This window comes from Pelecanus crispus, chromosome 22, assembly GCF_030463565.1.
Source record: "Pelecanus crispus isolate bPelCri1 chromosome 22, bPelCri1.pri, whole genome shotgun sequence".
Classification (NCBI taxonomy): Eukaryota; Metazoa; Chordata; class Aves; order Pelecaniformes; family Pelecanidae; genus Pelecanus; species Pelecanus crispus.
In genome coordinates, this window is record NC_134664.1 from 3649198 (window position 1) to 3664914 (window position 15717).

The 15717-nt window shown below is 70.4% G+C and overlaps 1 protein-coding gene across 1 annotated transcript; it reads left to right on the plus strand.

The window, feature by feature from the left end:
- The first annotated feature begins 407 nt into the window (after window positions 1–407).
- Window positions 408–12770, plus strand: CRTC2 (CREB regulated transcription coactivator 2). The gene is made up of 14 exons (XM_075724462.1): window positions 408–578; window positions 4447–4545; window positions 4857–4973; window positions 5196–5257; window positions 6790–6858; window positions 8278–8381; window positions 8631–8660; window positions 8851–8927; window positions 9127–9176; window positions 9309–9553; window positions 10141–10589; window positions 11062–11358; window positions 12265–12439; window positions 12562–12770. The coding sequence occupies exons 1-14, from the start codon at window positions 408–410 to the stop codon at window positions 12768–12770; spliced, it is 2154 nt and encodes a 717-aa protein (XP_075580577.1).
- Window positions 12771–15717: the final 2947 nt, after the last annotated feature.

Genomic DNA, 15717 nt, shown 5'->3' on the forward strand with positions numbered 1-15717 from the left:
TGCCCTGTTCCCCGCCATGGGGGGGAGGGTGACCCCGCTGTTCCCGCTGCCCCCCCAGGCTCTGACCCCTGCACCCCCCCCCCCGCCCCGGAACTCCGGCCCCGCCTCTGGCCCCGCCCCCGGCCCCGCCCCCTGCGGCCGCCGCGCGCTGCACGCCGGGCGCTGTAGTCGGCCCCGCCCACCCCCGCCCCACCCCGCGCGCGGCGGGGGCGCCCCCCCGTGGGGGCCCCGGGCGGACTCCATTTCCCGTCGTCTCCTGCGGGCGCGCCGCGGGGGCTGCTGGGAGTTGTAGTCCGGCGCCCCCCCGCGGCCCAGCGGAGGCTCTCGGCCCGCGGACTCCCCGTCCCAGCGTGCCCCGCGCGGCGGCGGCGGCGGCGGCGGCGGCCGGAGCGGCCCGAGCAGGGAAGATGGCGGCGGCGGGCGCGGGGGCCGGGCCCGGGCCCGGTGCGGGCTCCTCGGCCGGTGCCGGTGGGTCCAACCCGCGGAAGTTCAGCGAGAAGATCGCGCTGCAGAAGCAGCGGCAGGCGGAGGAGACGGCGGCCTTCGAGGAGGTGATGATGGAGATCTGCTCCACCCGGGTGAGCTGCGCCGCCGCGGCCTCCCCCCCCCCCCCGCCCGCCCCGGATGCGCCACGGGCCCGGGGGCTGCGAGCGGGGCCGGGGGCTGCGAGGGGCCGGGGGCTGCGTGAGGGGCCGGGGGGGGTCCCGGGGGTCGCGGGGGGGCCGGGGGCTGCGAGGGGCCGGGGGCTGCGTGGGGGCCCGGGAGGGGTTAAGGGGGGGCCGGGGGCTGCCCGAGGGCTGGGGGGACGCGGGGTGCAGGCGGAGGGGGGGGTCCCGTGGGGCCGGGGGCTCCGTGGGGGGTGCAGCGTGGGTGGGGGACCAGGAGGGAGTGGGGGGAGGGGGGGCTGGGGCGGGTGCCCAGAAGGGCCGGGGGGCGTTTTGGGGGTGCAGGGGCGATGGGGCTGGCCGGGGCATCGCCCCGAGGTGGGGGGTGGCTCAGCTTTTGGGGTGCTGGGGGCTACGGAGGGGGCGGGAAGGGTCCCCCCCCCCTTCCCCAGAGAAACACTCGTTCTCCGGCTGCCCACCCACGCCCCGCTTCGCCTTCCCACGGCTTTATTTTGATTTATTTGTTTTTCGGCTGCGGGTTTCTGGGCGAGGGTTCGCACATGGCTCGCTCCGGCCCGTGGCTGCCGTGCGTGGGTCGCGCCGCGCGCCTCCTCCGCTTCCGAGCGCACGTCCCGGCGACCGGGTGGAAAAAGCGACTCGTCGCCTCTGGCACCTGAGGGTTTGCCGGGGCTCTCGCCAGCTTTTGCCGTGGGGGCGAGGAGCGAATCCCCCATACCCACGGCTCCGGGACGGGCTCCCGTCGTGCCGTCTCTGCCCGGTGATCCTCCGCCGGCCCCGGGGCTCGGGGGGGTCTTGTCCCTGAAGCACCAGAGACCCTCGGGAGGGTTGGGTTGGTCCTTCCCGCCGATGCGGCCGGCTCCCGCGGGAAGCGGCGGATGCTTCATCCCTGGAGACGCTTAAATTTAGCTCGGCCGGAGCCTGAGAAAACGCAGCCTCGGGAACACAGATGAGCGCGCCGGATCTGAGCCGGCAAAACTGTCCCGCTCGGCAGCTTCTGGGGAAGGGGAGTCGTTGTCCCCCGCGGGCCGAGGGCTTCTCAGAGGGAGCTCGGTGGCTGCTCCGGGGTGCCAGCGGCCGGTGGCGGAGCGGGGAGGCCGGGAACGCCACGGCGCATCTCCAGGAGCGTGGTTTCCCGGGCAGGGGAAGCCGTCGAGCGGAGACGGTCGGCTCCGGTTTGCGTTTCGCTCTGCGCCAGCCCCGAGGAGTCGGCAGGGATTGCGCGGCCATTTGCCAAGATCAGGGTTTGGCCAGATTTCAGCTCCCGGCGAGGCGGGTCGTGCCAACCCTGGCGATGGGGCTCTGCAGTGCTGCAGGTCGCTGTGCCAGCAGCCGCGGGGTCCGGCGGCCAGCGCCGTCCTTCCCAGCAGACATACGGCACGGATGAGCGAGGGGAGAGGAGTGCGGAGTCGAGGGAGCTGGAGACACGGAGAGGCTCTTCCAGGTGACGGGGAGCGCTGCCGGGGTGGCTTGCTTGTCACCCTGCGCTTGGAGCCGGCAGGACCGGGAGAAGAGGGGAGGGAGATCCATCAGACCTTTAAAAAAGGGGGTGTTTGGGTTGGGGAGCCCCGCTGGCACCCCGGGTCTGGCGAGGCAGCGGGGACCTGACACCCACGGAGCCCAGATGGTTGCCGGGATGGTGACAGGGACAGGGTCCTGCCAACCCCGACGCGCAGCTCTCCCTGCTGAGCTGAGAGCAGCCCTGTCCCCAGCAGGCGAGCAGGGCTCCAGAGCGGGGACAGCTCTCCGGAGGTTTTGTCCCCTCTCTCGCCGGGACGGGAGCCGCGACCTGCGCATCACCAGTGAGTTTGGGAGTAGGCTGGAGCCTCCTGCGCCATGTTTGCGCAGTAAACAGCTGGTTAATGTGCAGCAGAGCCGGTGGGAGAGGCAGCAGGACTGTCCTCCCCGCTAATCCCTGCCCCGGGACGCTTCCTCCCGGGTTCCTTCCCCGCACGTGTGGGACCGGCAGCCCGGGAGAAGCGCGGAGCAGCACGGCCTGGGACAGAACCTGCTCCCAAGGCGGGTTCTGGCCCCGCGGGTCCCCTCCGTCGTTGCCCGCGGGGCTGCAGGCAAGGAGTTGGCAGCGGCCGTCGTGCTGGCGGCTCGTGCCCCGCACGGGCACCTCCATTTCGTGGCTCCTCGCAGCGGGAGAGGCTTCCGCCTCCCGTCAGCGTGGCTGGGGGGCTGCTGCCCGCCTCCGGGGTGCCCTGCTCCCGCCCTGGGGATTTAGCAGCCCCTCAAGCTTTGCTTCGCGTTTCCTGGTTTTTTTTTTTCTCTGCTGCTTGCGAGCTGCTGCCTGATTTCGGCCTCGTCTGGCTCTGCCGGCTCCCGCAGGGACCCTGGCTTGGGGAACAGAGCAGGATCCCAAGACCTTAAGCCCCAGCGCAGTTCCTCGCACTAATCCTGCAGTGCCAGCGCAGCCAGCTGTTGACTAAATCTCCTGTTTTTTTGGTTGTTTTTCTTTTTTTTTTTTTTTTTTCTTTTCCCCCTGGATCTGGATTTCGCTGGTCTTAAGCTTGGGAATTTGCTGTCGCAGGTTTCCCAACTGCAACCCATTTCCGAGCTGCTTTTTGCGCTTTGTCTCCTCTTTCCCTGGGGTTTGCCCAGGACCGACGGGCACTGGCCGGTGCGTGGGGCCACTCAGGGACCCCCCCGGGCTCCAAAGGGAAGGTGGATTCGTGTGCGCTTGGCCTAGGTTCTGTGGATCGGGATTGGGGAAACCCCCCTTCCCCGGCGGGATGCCGGAGGTGGGGGGTAGGACATCGCCTTGTGCCGGAGGGGCCGTGGGGGCCATGCCCTTTCCCGGGATGCGGGCGGCCGAGCGCCTTCCTGCTGCTGTCGGGATGAGGAAGTCTGCGCCGCTCATGGCGGGTCGAGCCCCTGCCCGGGTCGGCTGTGGGGCCGGGGCAGGAGGGGGCTTTTGGGGCCGGCTCGGTGCCGGCGCTGCCCCGGGACCCTGGCTCTCCTCTGCTGTGGGGTTTTTCTCCGCCGGCGAGCGTGGGGGCCGGGTGTCCGGACGCGGTTATCTCCCGTCTGCGGTTTGCTGTGGCTCCTGCCCTCGGCCTTGAGCAGTGCCGGGAGCCGGCGGGCTGCCATGCCGTGCTGAGCAGGCGGCTCGCCCCGCTCGCCTTGCCAGAGCCCCAGTCCCAGGCTGGCATCTCCCCCGGTTTTTGGGCTGCGGCACTGGCTTTGCCAGCAGCCCCAGGACTATTTGGTGCGGATGGGGTCCTTGCTGGAAAACCCAGCACCTCCAGATCGAAGGGGACGGGCTGACCCACCGACCACTGGTGGGCTGGGGAGCCCAGAGCCTTCTCGGGTGGGCACGGGGGCTTCGGCTCTTTGCGGGAGAGCAAGGCTGGGCTCAGCCTCTGCGCCAGGGACGTGGGTGCTGCAGCCTGCGGGAGAGACGTGGCTTTTCCCCGCTCCCGGCCACTAAACCCAGCGGTGCCTCAGCATCCTTCCTGCACCGGAGCACCCACGGAGGGAGGAAAGTCCCTTGCGGGGCCTCCTCCGCCCTCGGTGGCTTCGAAGCCGAGCGGTACCGGGCACCTCGAGCCCTCCTGGCCCGCTCCCGCGTGGTTCCTGAGGCCCATGGGGTCGGACGTGCCTCGCGCAGGGACCACCCCCTCCCGGGGGCCGCCCCGGGGGCTTGATACTGTGTGCGGGGCAAGCTTGGGGCTCGGCTGCGGGAGGGAGAGCGTGAGGATGCCCTGCCGGGGTGGGGACGAGGGTGTCTCGGGGGTAACAGGGCGGTTTGGAGGAGCCCCAGCACCCCGGGGTGCCTGCTGGCCCCCCCTGACCTGCCTCCCCTCCCCGGGCCCAGCTGCAGGCGCAGAAGAGGCTGGCGCACAGCCGGGGACCCTACTACAGCGGCTCCCTGCCCAACGTCAACCAGATCGGCAGCGGCGTCTCCGACTTCCAGGTGAGCAGCGCCCGCTGCGCCGGCCGGTGCCTGCCCCGGGCTGGGGGTCCTGGGCGGGGGGCTGCTGCCCTCCGTGCCTTGGGGAGGGGGATCGGGAGCTGCGGCAGGATTCAGGGAGGGGGGTGAAGAGCCATGGCGCGGGCTGCTGCTGGGGAGAGACGGGGACGAGGGGATGGTCTCCCCTAATCGCCTTGCCTGGGCTCCGGCTCCGTCCCGCCGGCAGCGCTGGGGCAGTTGAGGGGGGTCCGATGCCGAGACCCCCTTCCCTCGCACGCGGGCGGGGGGCTCACCCCGGCATCTCCTCCCCGCAGGGCCCTTTGCAGTCGCCGCTGGACTCCACGCGCAGCACCCGGCACCACGGCCTGGTTGAGCGGGTGCAGCGGGACCCGCGCCGGATGATGTCCCCGCTTCGCCGATACGTCCGGCAGATATCCTTTATCCCGTTCCCTCCTTGGCGGGGGCAGGCAGCCTTTACCTCCCACTGCTGGGGGCTCCCGCCCCGATCTCACTGCCCCACGCGCTCGTCTCTTTGGGATTAGCGAGCGTTACCGAGGCGTCCCGCCCTGGCTCGTCGGCGGGGTTCGTTAGGTGCCCGCACGCCAGCTGCGCAGGCCCCTCACTCTCCGTTTGGCCCTTAACGTGCCTCTCACATCGACAGCTCTCCCTACGGACCCACCTACCTGTCGCCTCCGCCCGAGCCCAGCTGGAGGAGGTAAAGACGCCGTGTTTTCTCACCTCCCGGCGCTTGTTTTCCGGGTGCCGGTTTCCAGCCTGCTGCCTCCCTGTCTCTGTGGGGTCGCTGGAGCTCGCTCCGTGTTAAAGAGCACCCGGAGATTTGGAAACGGGCAGGCGGGCAGGAGCCCAGCGCGGCGGGATTTATGCGCCTTCCCTTACCGGTCTGCAAGGGAGAAACCAGACCTGGGGCGGGCAGAGAGAAACGCTGAGACGCCAGGAGCGGGGCTGGGAGGTCTCCCACCCTTCTTGATTTTTGGGTGCTGCCTGCGCTGTCCCGCAGAGCGGGGATTTTTAAGGAGGAATGATTTCATCGTGCCCAAAAGAGCCAGCTCCGGCACGCAGGGCGGCATTGGCCCGACGTGGCGGTGGGAAGAGGGATCCTGCCCGAGGCGAATCGCCGGGGGGCTGAGCCCCTGCGTGCTCCAGGGATGGGGCTGGCCAAGCCCCAGCGTGCCCCGAGCATCGGCTCCATCCCACGGAGGGCCCGGTGAGCTGCGGCTCCGCGCAGGAGCCCTTCCGGCTCAGCTCGGCGCGGCTCAGCCCTTTTCGAGGTCGCTCAGGGCTCCTGGGCTTTATTTTCAAGGCTGCTCTTCCTCCGAAGTGCCGTGCCCGGCACAGCTCCCCGTTCCCGGCGCGAGGACCTTTCTCCCAGGGAGACTCGCTGCCGATGCTCCTGCTGCGTCCATGCCTCGGCACCCGGTGCAGCTCAGCTGCCGTCTTGGCGTGCCAGGAGCCTGAGGGGCCGCGTGTGCCCCTTCTCCCTGGCCCGGTGGGGACGCCGGCGGCAGCAGGTGCCGGCTGGCAGCCCTGGGTTGTGCCACGCGATGCCGGCGCTCCGCTGCAGGTTCGCGTTGTGTCTTGCACTTTGTCCCCCGCCGGCAGCCTCGGTGCCGGTCAGTCCAGAGTACGAGGGCCGCGGCCTCGTCCCCCGGCACATCTTCCCCCGTCCCGCCGTGTCCAAGCCCAGCCGTCGCATGCCCTCTCTGCCGTCCTCCCTGACCTCCCCGGGGCAAAGCCTTGGCTTTTGTTCCCAAACAAAAGAGGTTGTGACAAAACCTTCCCGCGGCAAGCGCAGCGGGAGCTCGGGGGAGCCAGCCCCGGGAGCATCTCGCCGCAGATTCCGCTGCAAATTCCTCGTCCCAGGCTCGGGGCGGAGGGGGACGACTTTCATGCTTCTTCCAAACGGGTTCACGGGAGCCTCAAGATTGAAACAATCTTGGCTGCGCTCTGCACGGGCCGGGCCAGCGGCCGTGGTTTTGGGTCCCTGCGGCCGAGCCGCCCATCACCGCCGTGTCCGGGCTGCAGGCAGAGGGCTGAGGCAGGGGAGAGGGGTGAGGATGTTTCGGATCAGCCCCGAGCCGGTGCCAAGGGGCGTCCCCGGGGGCTCGGTGGGGATACCCCAGCTTGCCCGCGCGCGGCAGGCTGCAGGCAGCGAGCCACCTGCCTCCTCCTTCCCCCCGTGCCCCCCGCCTAGCCCCCCAAGTAACCCTTCTGTTTCTCCTCGCAAAGGACCATGCCCTGGGGGAACTTTCCCATGGAGAAAGGACATTTGTTCAGGCTGCCGTCGGCTCTCAACAGGTGAATGATTTTTGATTCTGTTTTCTCTCTCTCCCTGCCTCAAAGCTGGGCTCCGGCCCTTCCCCAGGACCCCTCAGGGTGGGCACAGCCCTGGTTGTAGCAACTCTGGCCCCCCCAGGAAAGGGAAGGGGTCTCCAGGCTGCCCCGGCTGCCGAACAGGGGGACCCCTGGGGTGGAGGGGACCCCGGGGAGGAGGTGGCCCCATGCACCCTGCACTTGCCGCAGCCCTCATGCCTGCGTGGTCCTGCCGCCACGCTGAGCCCCCTGAGGAGCTGCTTTTGGGGGCACGGGGCTCCTGGGTGCGGGGCGGGGTGGCCCCCAGGGCCACCCTGGCTCCGCACCGGCTCCGGGGGCAAGGCGCTGGCTTTGCCCGCTGCTGCGGCTGCTTGGTTTCACCCCGGCACGGCACAAGGACCGGGAGCTGGGCGAGGTGACGGAGCAGCGGGTTCCCCGTGGGGTTTGAGCCCGCGGCCGGGCTTGGGCGCGGGGAGGAGCTGCCGGCCCTGCAGAGCCGCAGCTTTGCCCCACAGCGGCTGGGCTGGCTTGGGGGTCGTCCCCTTTCCCGGGCTGGGGTCTCGGCAGGGCGAGCCGGGGCTCGGGGCTGGCACGTTGCCGGTGCAGGTCTCCCTTGGGCCATGCGGGCAGCGGTGCCGGTAGCTCCTCGGAGCTCGGCGCCAGCAGCGGGACCCCGGCCATGCCATGGGCAAGCACCCACGGCTCCCCGGCTGGGCCCCGTGCGGGAGGGGGCTGCGTCCCATGGGCGGCCGGGGGAGCTTTTCCTGCCTCCCGGCTGCACCACGGCCGAACAATATCCCCCTTGTGTGGTCCCAGGATGCGTCATTAGCTGCGAGGAGCCTTTTCCCAGCCCTTCCCCGCGCTCGGCCACTTCAGACCAGCTAACGGGGAACGCAGGGGGTGTTGTAGCCCTGAGTCCTCTGCCCCCAGCCCCTCCAGGGCCCCCAGGGGAGCCCGTTTTCCCCCGTGCCAGGGGGGTGGCGAGGGCTGCGGGGTCTTGGCTGTGGTGTCAGTGCCGTCCCTCGGAGGAGATGGGGCCGGAGCGAGCCCCAGGTGTGTGTGGAAGCTGAGGGCGAGGGACCCGACCGGAGCATCGCCTGGGGAGGGGAGGGCAGGGCTGGCAGAAAGGGACGGGGGGGTCCCCGCGGAGCCCCTTGGCATCTGCGTCGGACACGGAGGGCTCTGAAGGAGATGGTTGTTCCTCCAGCAAAACCCCCCCGTGCTCCCCTTCCCTTCCTCCCCCTGCCTTTCCCCTTTGTCACCCGCTGCCCTGGCCCTGCTCTCGCCCACCCTCCCGGGGCTGACTGTGGGGGGCTGTCACAGCAGCAGGCTGTAAAATGGGGTGGTGGTGGGGGCGCCGCGCTCGTGCCCGTCTGACGATCGCCTTTCCTTTCCCAATATCAGAACAAATTCCGACTCAGCGCTTCACACGAGCGTGATGAACCCCAACCCCCAGGACGCGTACCTGGGCCCCTCGCAGGGTGCCCCGCCGCCCGGCCGCCGGAGCGGTGAGCATCCCCTCCCTCCGCATCCCGCTTTTCCCAGCGGGACCCCGCTGCTCTCCACCTCCACCCGCCCGCCTCGGGACCCTTCCAGGACCCTTCCGCCCCTCGAGGGCTCCATGGGGGGGACCGCAGGGAGCCCCATCCTTCCACAGCGGGGTCCCGCAGCAGCCCCCCCCTTCCCGTCTTCGCTGCGCGGTGCCGGCCGATGTCCCCGCCGGGCGCTGCCGCTAATGGCCGCACGCTCTCTTGCAGGTTTTCTGGACGGGGACGCCGACAGTAAAGGTGAGTGCCTGCCTGCGCCCGGCAGCTTGCCACCGAGCCCGGCGCGGACCCCTGCGTCCCCTCACACCCCGGCCCTTGCAAAGAGTCGGGGCGGCGGGTGGGACGCAGGGGGCCGCAGTGCCCGGGGACGCCTCTGCGGCAGGTGGGTCTGCGATACCCCGCTGGTGACCGTCGGTGCCCCCCGGGCCAGTGTTTCTTTTCCAAGTGCCTCCCATTGAAGAGACCTTCGATGACAAGCATTCGCTGAAGCCCTGGGACACCAAGAAGGTGGGCGTGGAGGGAGGACGGTGGGGAAGTCACCCCCGCGTCCCCCCGCCCCGGCTGCCTGCTTCCTGCCCGCGCGGCGTTGCGACACCGGGGCGGCTCTGCCTCCTTCCTGCCCTCAAACTGCGGCCGGAGCGGGGTCGGCGGGGAGCGCGGGTTCGGCATCCTGGCCTCGCTTCACTCCTCCTCTTTGATTTTGCAGCTCTCCTCCTCCTCGGCCCGTCCGCGCTCCTGCGAAGTCCCCGGGATCCAGTAAGTCCCGGGCTGGGGGCAACCCGGGCCCACGGGCGGCTGCGGAAAAGGGGCCGTGGGGCCGGGGAGGGGGACGCTGGAGGAGGCAGCGGCGTTCCTGCGCTGAGCGCATCCCTCTTTCCCCCCCCCCAGCATATTTCCATCCCCGGATCAGCCTGCCAACGTCCCCCTCATCCCCTCGGCCCTCAACACGGGCGGCTCCCTCCCCGACCTCACCAACCTGCACTTCCCCTCCCCGCTGCCCACCCCGCTCGACCCGGACGAGACTGCTTACCCCAGCCTGAGCGGGGGCAACAGCACCAGCAACCTGGCCAACACCATGACGCACCTGGGCATCAGCGGCGGCATGGGGCTGGGGACGGGCTACGACTCGCCAGGTGAGGGCTGGCCCCGTCCCGCCGACGCCGGCGGGCAGGGAAACGCCGCGGCAGACGTCCCCGGGGCGGCTGCATGGGCCGCGGCGGAGCCGAGAGAGGGTCCGCTGCGGTGGGCAGCCGCCCGCGGCGAGTGCTCAGCGGGGCCGGGGGGAGACGGGGAGCCCCCCCACCGCCCCGGCCGGCATCCCGGTGCCGACCGTGGCAAAAATCGTCCTCTCCGGGCAATACCGGAGATGTTGCAGCCAGGGAGAGGGGGTGGGGAGAGCTGTGGGGTCCGACGGCGTCGGGGGGTCCCGTGGGGGTGTTGGGATGAGCGGCCTCGGCGGGGAGCCTGCCGCCCACCCCGCTCCTGCCCCGGCGCCTTCCGCTTGTCGAGCCGGAGCATCCCGCGCCGCCGCCGCCGGCCCCATTCCCGCAATGCCTGTGTGTTTCTGTCTCTGTCTCCATCGTTTTGGTCGCCTCCGTCACCTTCCATCCCACCCGGGGCAGACGGGGAGCCCCAGCCCGGCCCGGCCCGGGGAGGAGAGCCTGGGGAGCGGGGCGATTCCGTGGGTAACAGTGGTGTCTCTTCTTTTTTGTCCCCACAGGACTTACCTCACCTATGCAGAGCTCCCTGAGTAACCCGTCCCTGCAGTCCTCGCTTAGCAATCCCAATCTCCAGGCCTCCCTGCGAAGCCCCTCGCTCCAGTCCTCCCTCAGCAACCCCTCGCTCCAGTCCTCCCAGAGCAGTTCCTCCATCCCTTCCTCGCTCTCCAACCAGTCCCTGCCTTCCTCCCTCTCCTCCTCGCTCAGCAATCCCTCCCTCCCCACGTCCCCCCGCAGCCAGCCCATGCAGTCCTCCCCCAGCAACCCCAGCCTGCCCTCCGGCTTGAGCGGCTCTTCCTACTCCCCCATGGTGCAGGCGTCCATAACCACCTCGCCCCGCCGACGGGTCCCGCTCAGCCCCCTCACCCTCCCAATGGGTGGCGACTCCAGAAGGCAGCACCCCAAACAGTTCTCACCAACAATGTCACCCACATTGTCCTCCATCACCCAGGTATGCATGGTCCATCGCCCGCGCCGGCCCCGCGCCGCGCGCTCGCCTCCGTCTCCTCCTCCGACTTCTCTCTTTGTCTCGTTTTCCATCCTCATCTCCGCCGCAGCGCAGGGAAACCCCTTGACCTCCCGTCCCAGCCCGCAGACCCCCCCCTCCCCGCTTTTGGGGGACGGGACGCGGGCGCGTCCCAGCCCGGGGCTCCCCCCACCCTGCCTTCCCGCTCCGGAGCGGGGGGGCCCGGCCCGCGGCGGGTGCTGGGTGCAGGGGTTTTGGCGCCGGGGGTGCTGCTGGCGGGGTTGAAATTCGGGCTCTCCCGGATGGCCGTGGTCTTCCCCAACCCGCTGCCGGTGCCGGGGGATGCACCGGGGGGGGGCTGGCGGAGACGGGGGCACCGGGGCACCGAGCAGAGGGGCCGGATCCTGGCGGGCGCCAGGGGATGCGGGCTGACCCCCCCTCTCCGCTCTCTCCGCAGGGGGTGCCCCTGGACACCAGCAAGCTGCCGGCCGAGCAGCGGCTCCCGCCGTACTCCTACAGCCAGCCCGGCCTGCTCCTGCCGTCCCAGCCGAGCCAAAAAGCCCTGCACCAGCCCGTGCCGAACCCCCCGCCGCCGGCAATGCCCCCCGCCCCACCGGCGCGGCCCCCGGTGCCGCCGGTGCCGCCCGGCGCGGCCGTGCAGCGCCCGTATGCCCCCCAGTACCAGCCTAACGCCTCCCTGCCGCCGCAGCCCCCGCAGCTGCCCCAGCCCCTCGGCGACTTCAGCCTGGGCAGCGTGAGTGCCGGGGGGCGCGGGGGGACCTGGGGGGGCATTGGGGGGATGCCGTGGGGAGTGTGAGTGCTCCGGGGACATGGGGGGACATTGGGGGGGACACAGGAGGGAGTCTGAGTGCTCTGGGGACATTGGGGAGATGCTGCAGGGAGTGTGAGTGCTCCGGGGATATGGGGGGACATTGGGGGGACATTGGGGGGGACACAGGAGGGAGCGTGAGTGTTCTGGGGACATTGGGGGATGTGGGGGGATGTTGGGGGACATTGGGGGGGATGCTGCAGGGAGGGTGAGTGCTCTGGGGACATGAGGGGACATTGGGGGGATGCTGTGGGGAGTGTGAGTGCTTCAGGGACATTGGGGGATGTGGGGGTACACAGTGGGGAGCATGAGTGCTCCAGGGACCTTGGGGGATGTTGGGGGACATTGGGGAGGGACAGCAGGGAGCCTGAGTGCTCTGGGGACATTGAGGGGACATTGGGGGGACACAGGAGGGAGCATGAGTGCTCTGGGGACTTTGGGGAGACATTGGGGGGACACAGGAGGGAGCGTGAGTGCTTTGGGGACATTGGGGGACATTGGGGGGACACAGGAGGGAGCGTGAGTGCTCCAGGGACATTGGGGGTACGTTGGGGGACATTGGGGGGACACCACAGGGAGCATGAGTGCTCTGGGGACTTTGGGGGGACACAGGAGGGAGTGTGAGTGCTCCGGGGACACTGGGGGGACACAGCGGGGAGTGTGAGTGCTCCGGGGACATTGGGAGATGTTGGGGGACATTGGGGGGACACCATGGGGAGCATGAGTGCTCGGGGGACATTGGGGGGGACACAGCAAGGAGTGTGAGGGCTCTGGGGACATTGGGGGGACACAGCGGGGACATTCGTCCCCATAACCCACCTCTCCCCGCAGTTCGAGCAGTTCGGGATGGGGGAAAGCCCCACCGGCAACAGCGGCGGCTTCCCCGAGGAGCTGGGGACGCTGAGCTACCCCCCGGCCGAGGCCGCCTACGACCCCCACGTCCTCAACCGGCAAAACCTGAGCAACTGCAGCCGCCACGGCCCCATCCCCAACATCATCCTCACAGGTGGGCGGGCGGCGGGCACCGGCAGCCCCCCCGGGGCAGCGGGCGGCCGCGAGCGGGGGGGACTGAACCCCAAACTTCTCCCCCATTCCCCTCCCTCTTGTCGTGCGTCCCCCTCCCCGCAGGGGATTCTCCCCCTGGCATCTCCAAGGAGATCGCAACGGCGCTGGCCGGCGTCCCCGGCTTCGAGGTGGACGCGGCAACGTTGGGTCTGGAGGAGGATTTGAAAATCGAGCCCCTCACCCTGGACGGACTGAACATGCTGAGCGACCCGTACGCCCTGCTCACCGACCCGGCCGTGGAGGATTCCTTCCGCACCGACCGCCTCCAGTGAGGGGCCAGGGGACCCCCCCTCGGCCCCCCCAACCTCCGGACCCTTCCCTAATTTCTACCTTCCCACCCCCTCCTTTTTCACTTTTTTTTTTTTTTTTTTTGGTAAAACGGTGGGACTACTGCCGGCTCCCCAGAGAATTGGGGACGCCAGAGGCGGTGGGAATGGGGGGGGTGGGAAGCGAGCCAGGCGCTCTCCAGCCCCACGGCACCCCCAAACCCCGGCGGAGAGGGGGCTCCCGTCCCCCCCGGGGGCGGCTGTACATAACCCCGTAGGTAGAGACCCCCGGGGCGGCGGCGGGTGGGGGGTAGAGCAAGGGGCCGCTTCTTATTTTTATTTTTTTTCTGCTAATCATCATGTTTAAGGAGAAATCCCGCTCCCCCCGCCCAGCTGTGCCCCGTATGTACCCCCAGCCCCCCCCTCCACCCCCCCAAAAAAACTTTCCCAGCCCCCGGGGATCCCCCGGGACATGTAGAAAGCACTTGGAACTTTGCCCCCCCCAGCCCCCCCGGCCCCGGGGGAGCGCGGGGGTCCCGTCGGCGGGCGGGGGGACCTGGGGCCCCAGGACCCGTGTTCCCCCCCGCCCGGGAGGGAGCCAGAGTGATTTATTATTATTATTATTTTTTAAAATATATTATATGTTAATTAAACGCCCCCTGCGACGGCGTGTGGCTGATTTCGGGGGGGTGGGGCGGGGGGGGGGCACGCACCCATGCAGAACTGGTGAGGTTCGGGGGAGCCCCCCGAGCTCCTGGGCCTCCCCGGGGGGTTTGGGGGGGCTCGGGGGGGTTGGCTGCTCCGGCCCCCCCTGCCCTGCCGGGCCCTTTGCTCTGGGGTCCCTTAAGGCGGGGGGGGGCATTGGGGTCCCCCCAGTTCCTGGGGGTGCTGGGTTCCGTGGTGGCTATGGGGAGCTTGGGGGGGTCCTTGATGTTCTGGGGGGTCTGGGGGGGTCCTGGGGGGTCCTGGCAGCTCCTCGGGGTGCTGGGGGGGGTGTTCCTGGCCATTTCTGGAGGTGCTGGGGGGGGTCCTGGCCATTTCTGGGGGTGCTGGGGGTGGTCCTGGCCATTTCTGGGGGTGCTGGGGGGGTCCTGGCCATTTCTCGGGGTGCTGGGGGTGGTCCTGGCCATTTCTGGGGGTGCTGGGAGGGTCCTGGCCATTTCTGGGGGTGCTGAGGGGTCCTGGGGGGGATCCTGGCCATTTCTGGGAGTGCTGGAGGGGTCCTGGGGATCCTCGGGGGGTGCCAGGTGGGTCCTGGCCATTTCTGGGGATGCTGGGGGGGTCCTGGGGCCATCCTGGCCATTTCTGAGGGTGCTGGGGGGGTCCTGGCAGCTCTTGGGGGTCCTGTCGGGGTCCTGGCCGTTTCTGAGGGTTCTGGGGGGGGTCCTGAGGCAATCCTGGGGGTGCTGGGGGGGTTCTGGGGGGATCCTGGCCGTTTCTGGGTGTACCGGGGGGGATCCTGGGAGGTTCTGGGGTTCCTGGGGGGGTCCTGGGGGTTTCTGGCAGCTCCTGGGGGTGCCGGAGCGGTCCTGGCCATTTCTGGGGGTGCCGGGGGGGGTCCTGGAGGGATCCTGACTGCTTCTGGGGGGGTTCTGGGGGGGTCCCGGCCGTTTCTGGGGATGCCGGGGGGGTCCTTGGGGGTCCCGGCCGTTTATGGGGATGCCGGGGCCGTCCTGGGGGGTTCTGACCGCTTCTGGGGGTGCCGGGGGGGTCCTGGGGGGTCTTGGCCGTTTCTGGGGGTGCCGGGGGGTCCCTGTAGGCCCCGGCGGGTGCAGAGAGTCCTCCCGGCCGCCAGGGGCCGCTGTCGCGGCGGCGGGGCCGGGCGGGCGCGCGGTGTCGGCCCTGCGGAGCCCAGCGGCGCGGCCGGGCCCGCAGGTACCGGGGGGGGGGGGGGGGGCCGGGGGCTGCTCGGGGCCCCGGGGCCGGGCGGGCGAGCTGGCTGTGGGGCCGGCGGTAGGGCCTGTGGGGCCGAGGGTAAGGGCCCGTGGGGCCCGCTATAGGGCCTGTGGGGCCGGGCATAGGGCCTGTAGGGCCTGCGGTAGGGCCTGGGCCCGCTATAGGGCCTGTGGGGCCGGCGGTAGGGCCTGTGGGGCCGGGGGTAGGGCCTGTGGGGCTCGCTATAGGGCCTGTGGGGCCGGGGGTAGGGCCTGTGGGGCCGAGGGTAAGGGCCCGTGGGGCCCGCTATAGGGCCTGTGGGGCCGGGGGTAGGGCCTGGGCCTGCTATAGGGCCTGTAGGGCCGGGCATAGGGCCTGTAGGGCCTGCGGTAGGGCCTGGGCCCTTTATATGGCCTGTGGGGCCGGTTATAGGGCCTGTGGGGCCGGGGGTAGGGCCTGGGCCCGCTGTAGGGCCTGTGGGGCCAGGTGTAAGGCCTGTGGGGCCGGGGGTAGGGCCTGGGCCCGCTGTAGGTCCTGTGGGGCCGGCTATAGGGCCTGTGGGGCCGGGCGGGTGTACAGGGTGTGTAGGGCCAGCTGTGGGGTATATAAGGCCGGGGGCAGGGTCTGTGGGGCCCACTATAGGGCCTGTGGGGTCGGCCGGGCAGCCAGGGTGCACAGGCCGGGCTGGGGGCGGCTCTGGGGCCGGCCCCACCTTTGCCGACGCCCCCATTCCCACCCCAGCGCCTCTGGCCCGAGCGGGGCCGGGTGCGGGGCCTGGCGGGGGGGGAGCCGAGGCCTTGCCCCCGCCGTGGGGTGCAGGGAGCCGTGGGGCAGGGGCCACGCAGCGGGACAGGGTCCCCAGGCACCACAGGGCAGGGGCTGCTGCTGCCTGCGGGACCCCCGGGGCTGCGCTGCCATGGGGCAGTTCGCCCCACAGCCAGCACCCGCGTCGTGCCCTAGAGATGGGGTTGGGGCACGGGGCGGGGGGTCCCATGTCCCCGCAGTTGCCGCTTCCCCTTGGGCAGCCCCACGGTGCGGCTGTTTCCCGCTCTGGCTGCGGCTGGGGGCGAAGCCTCTC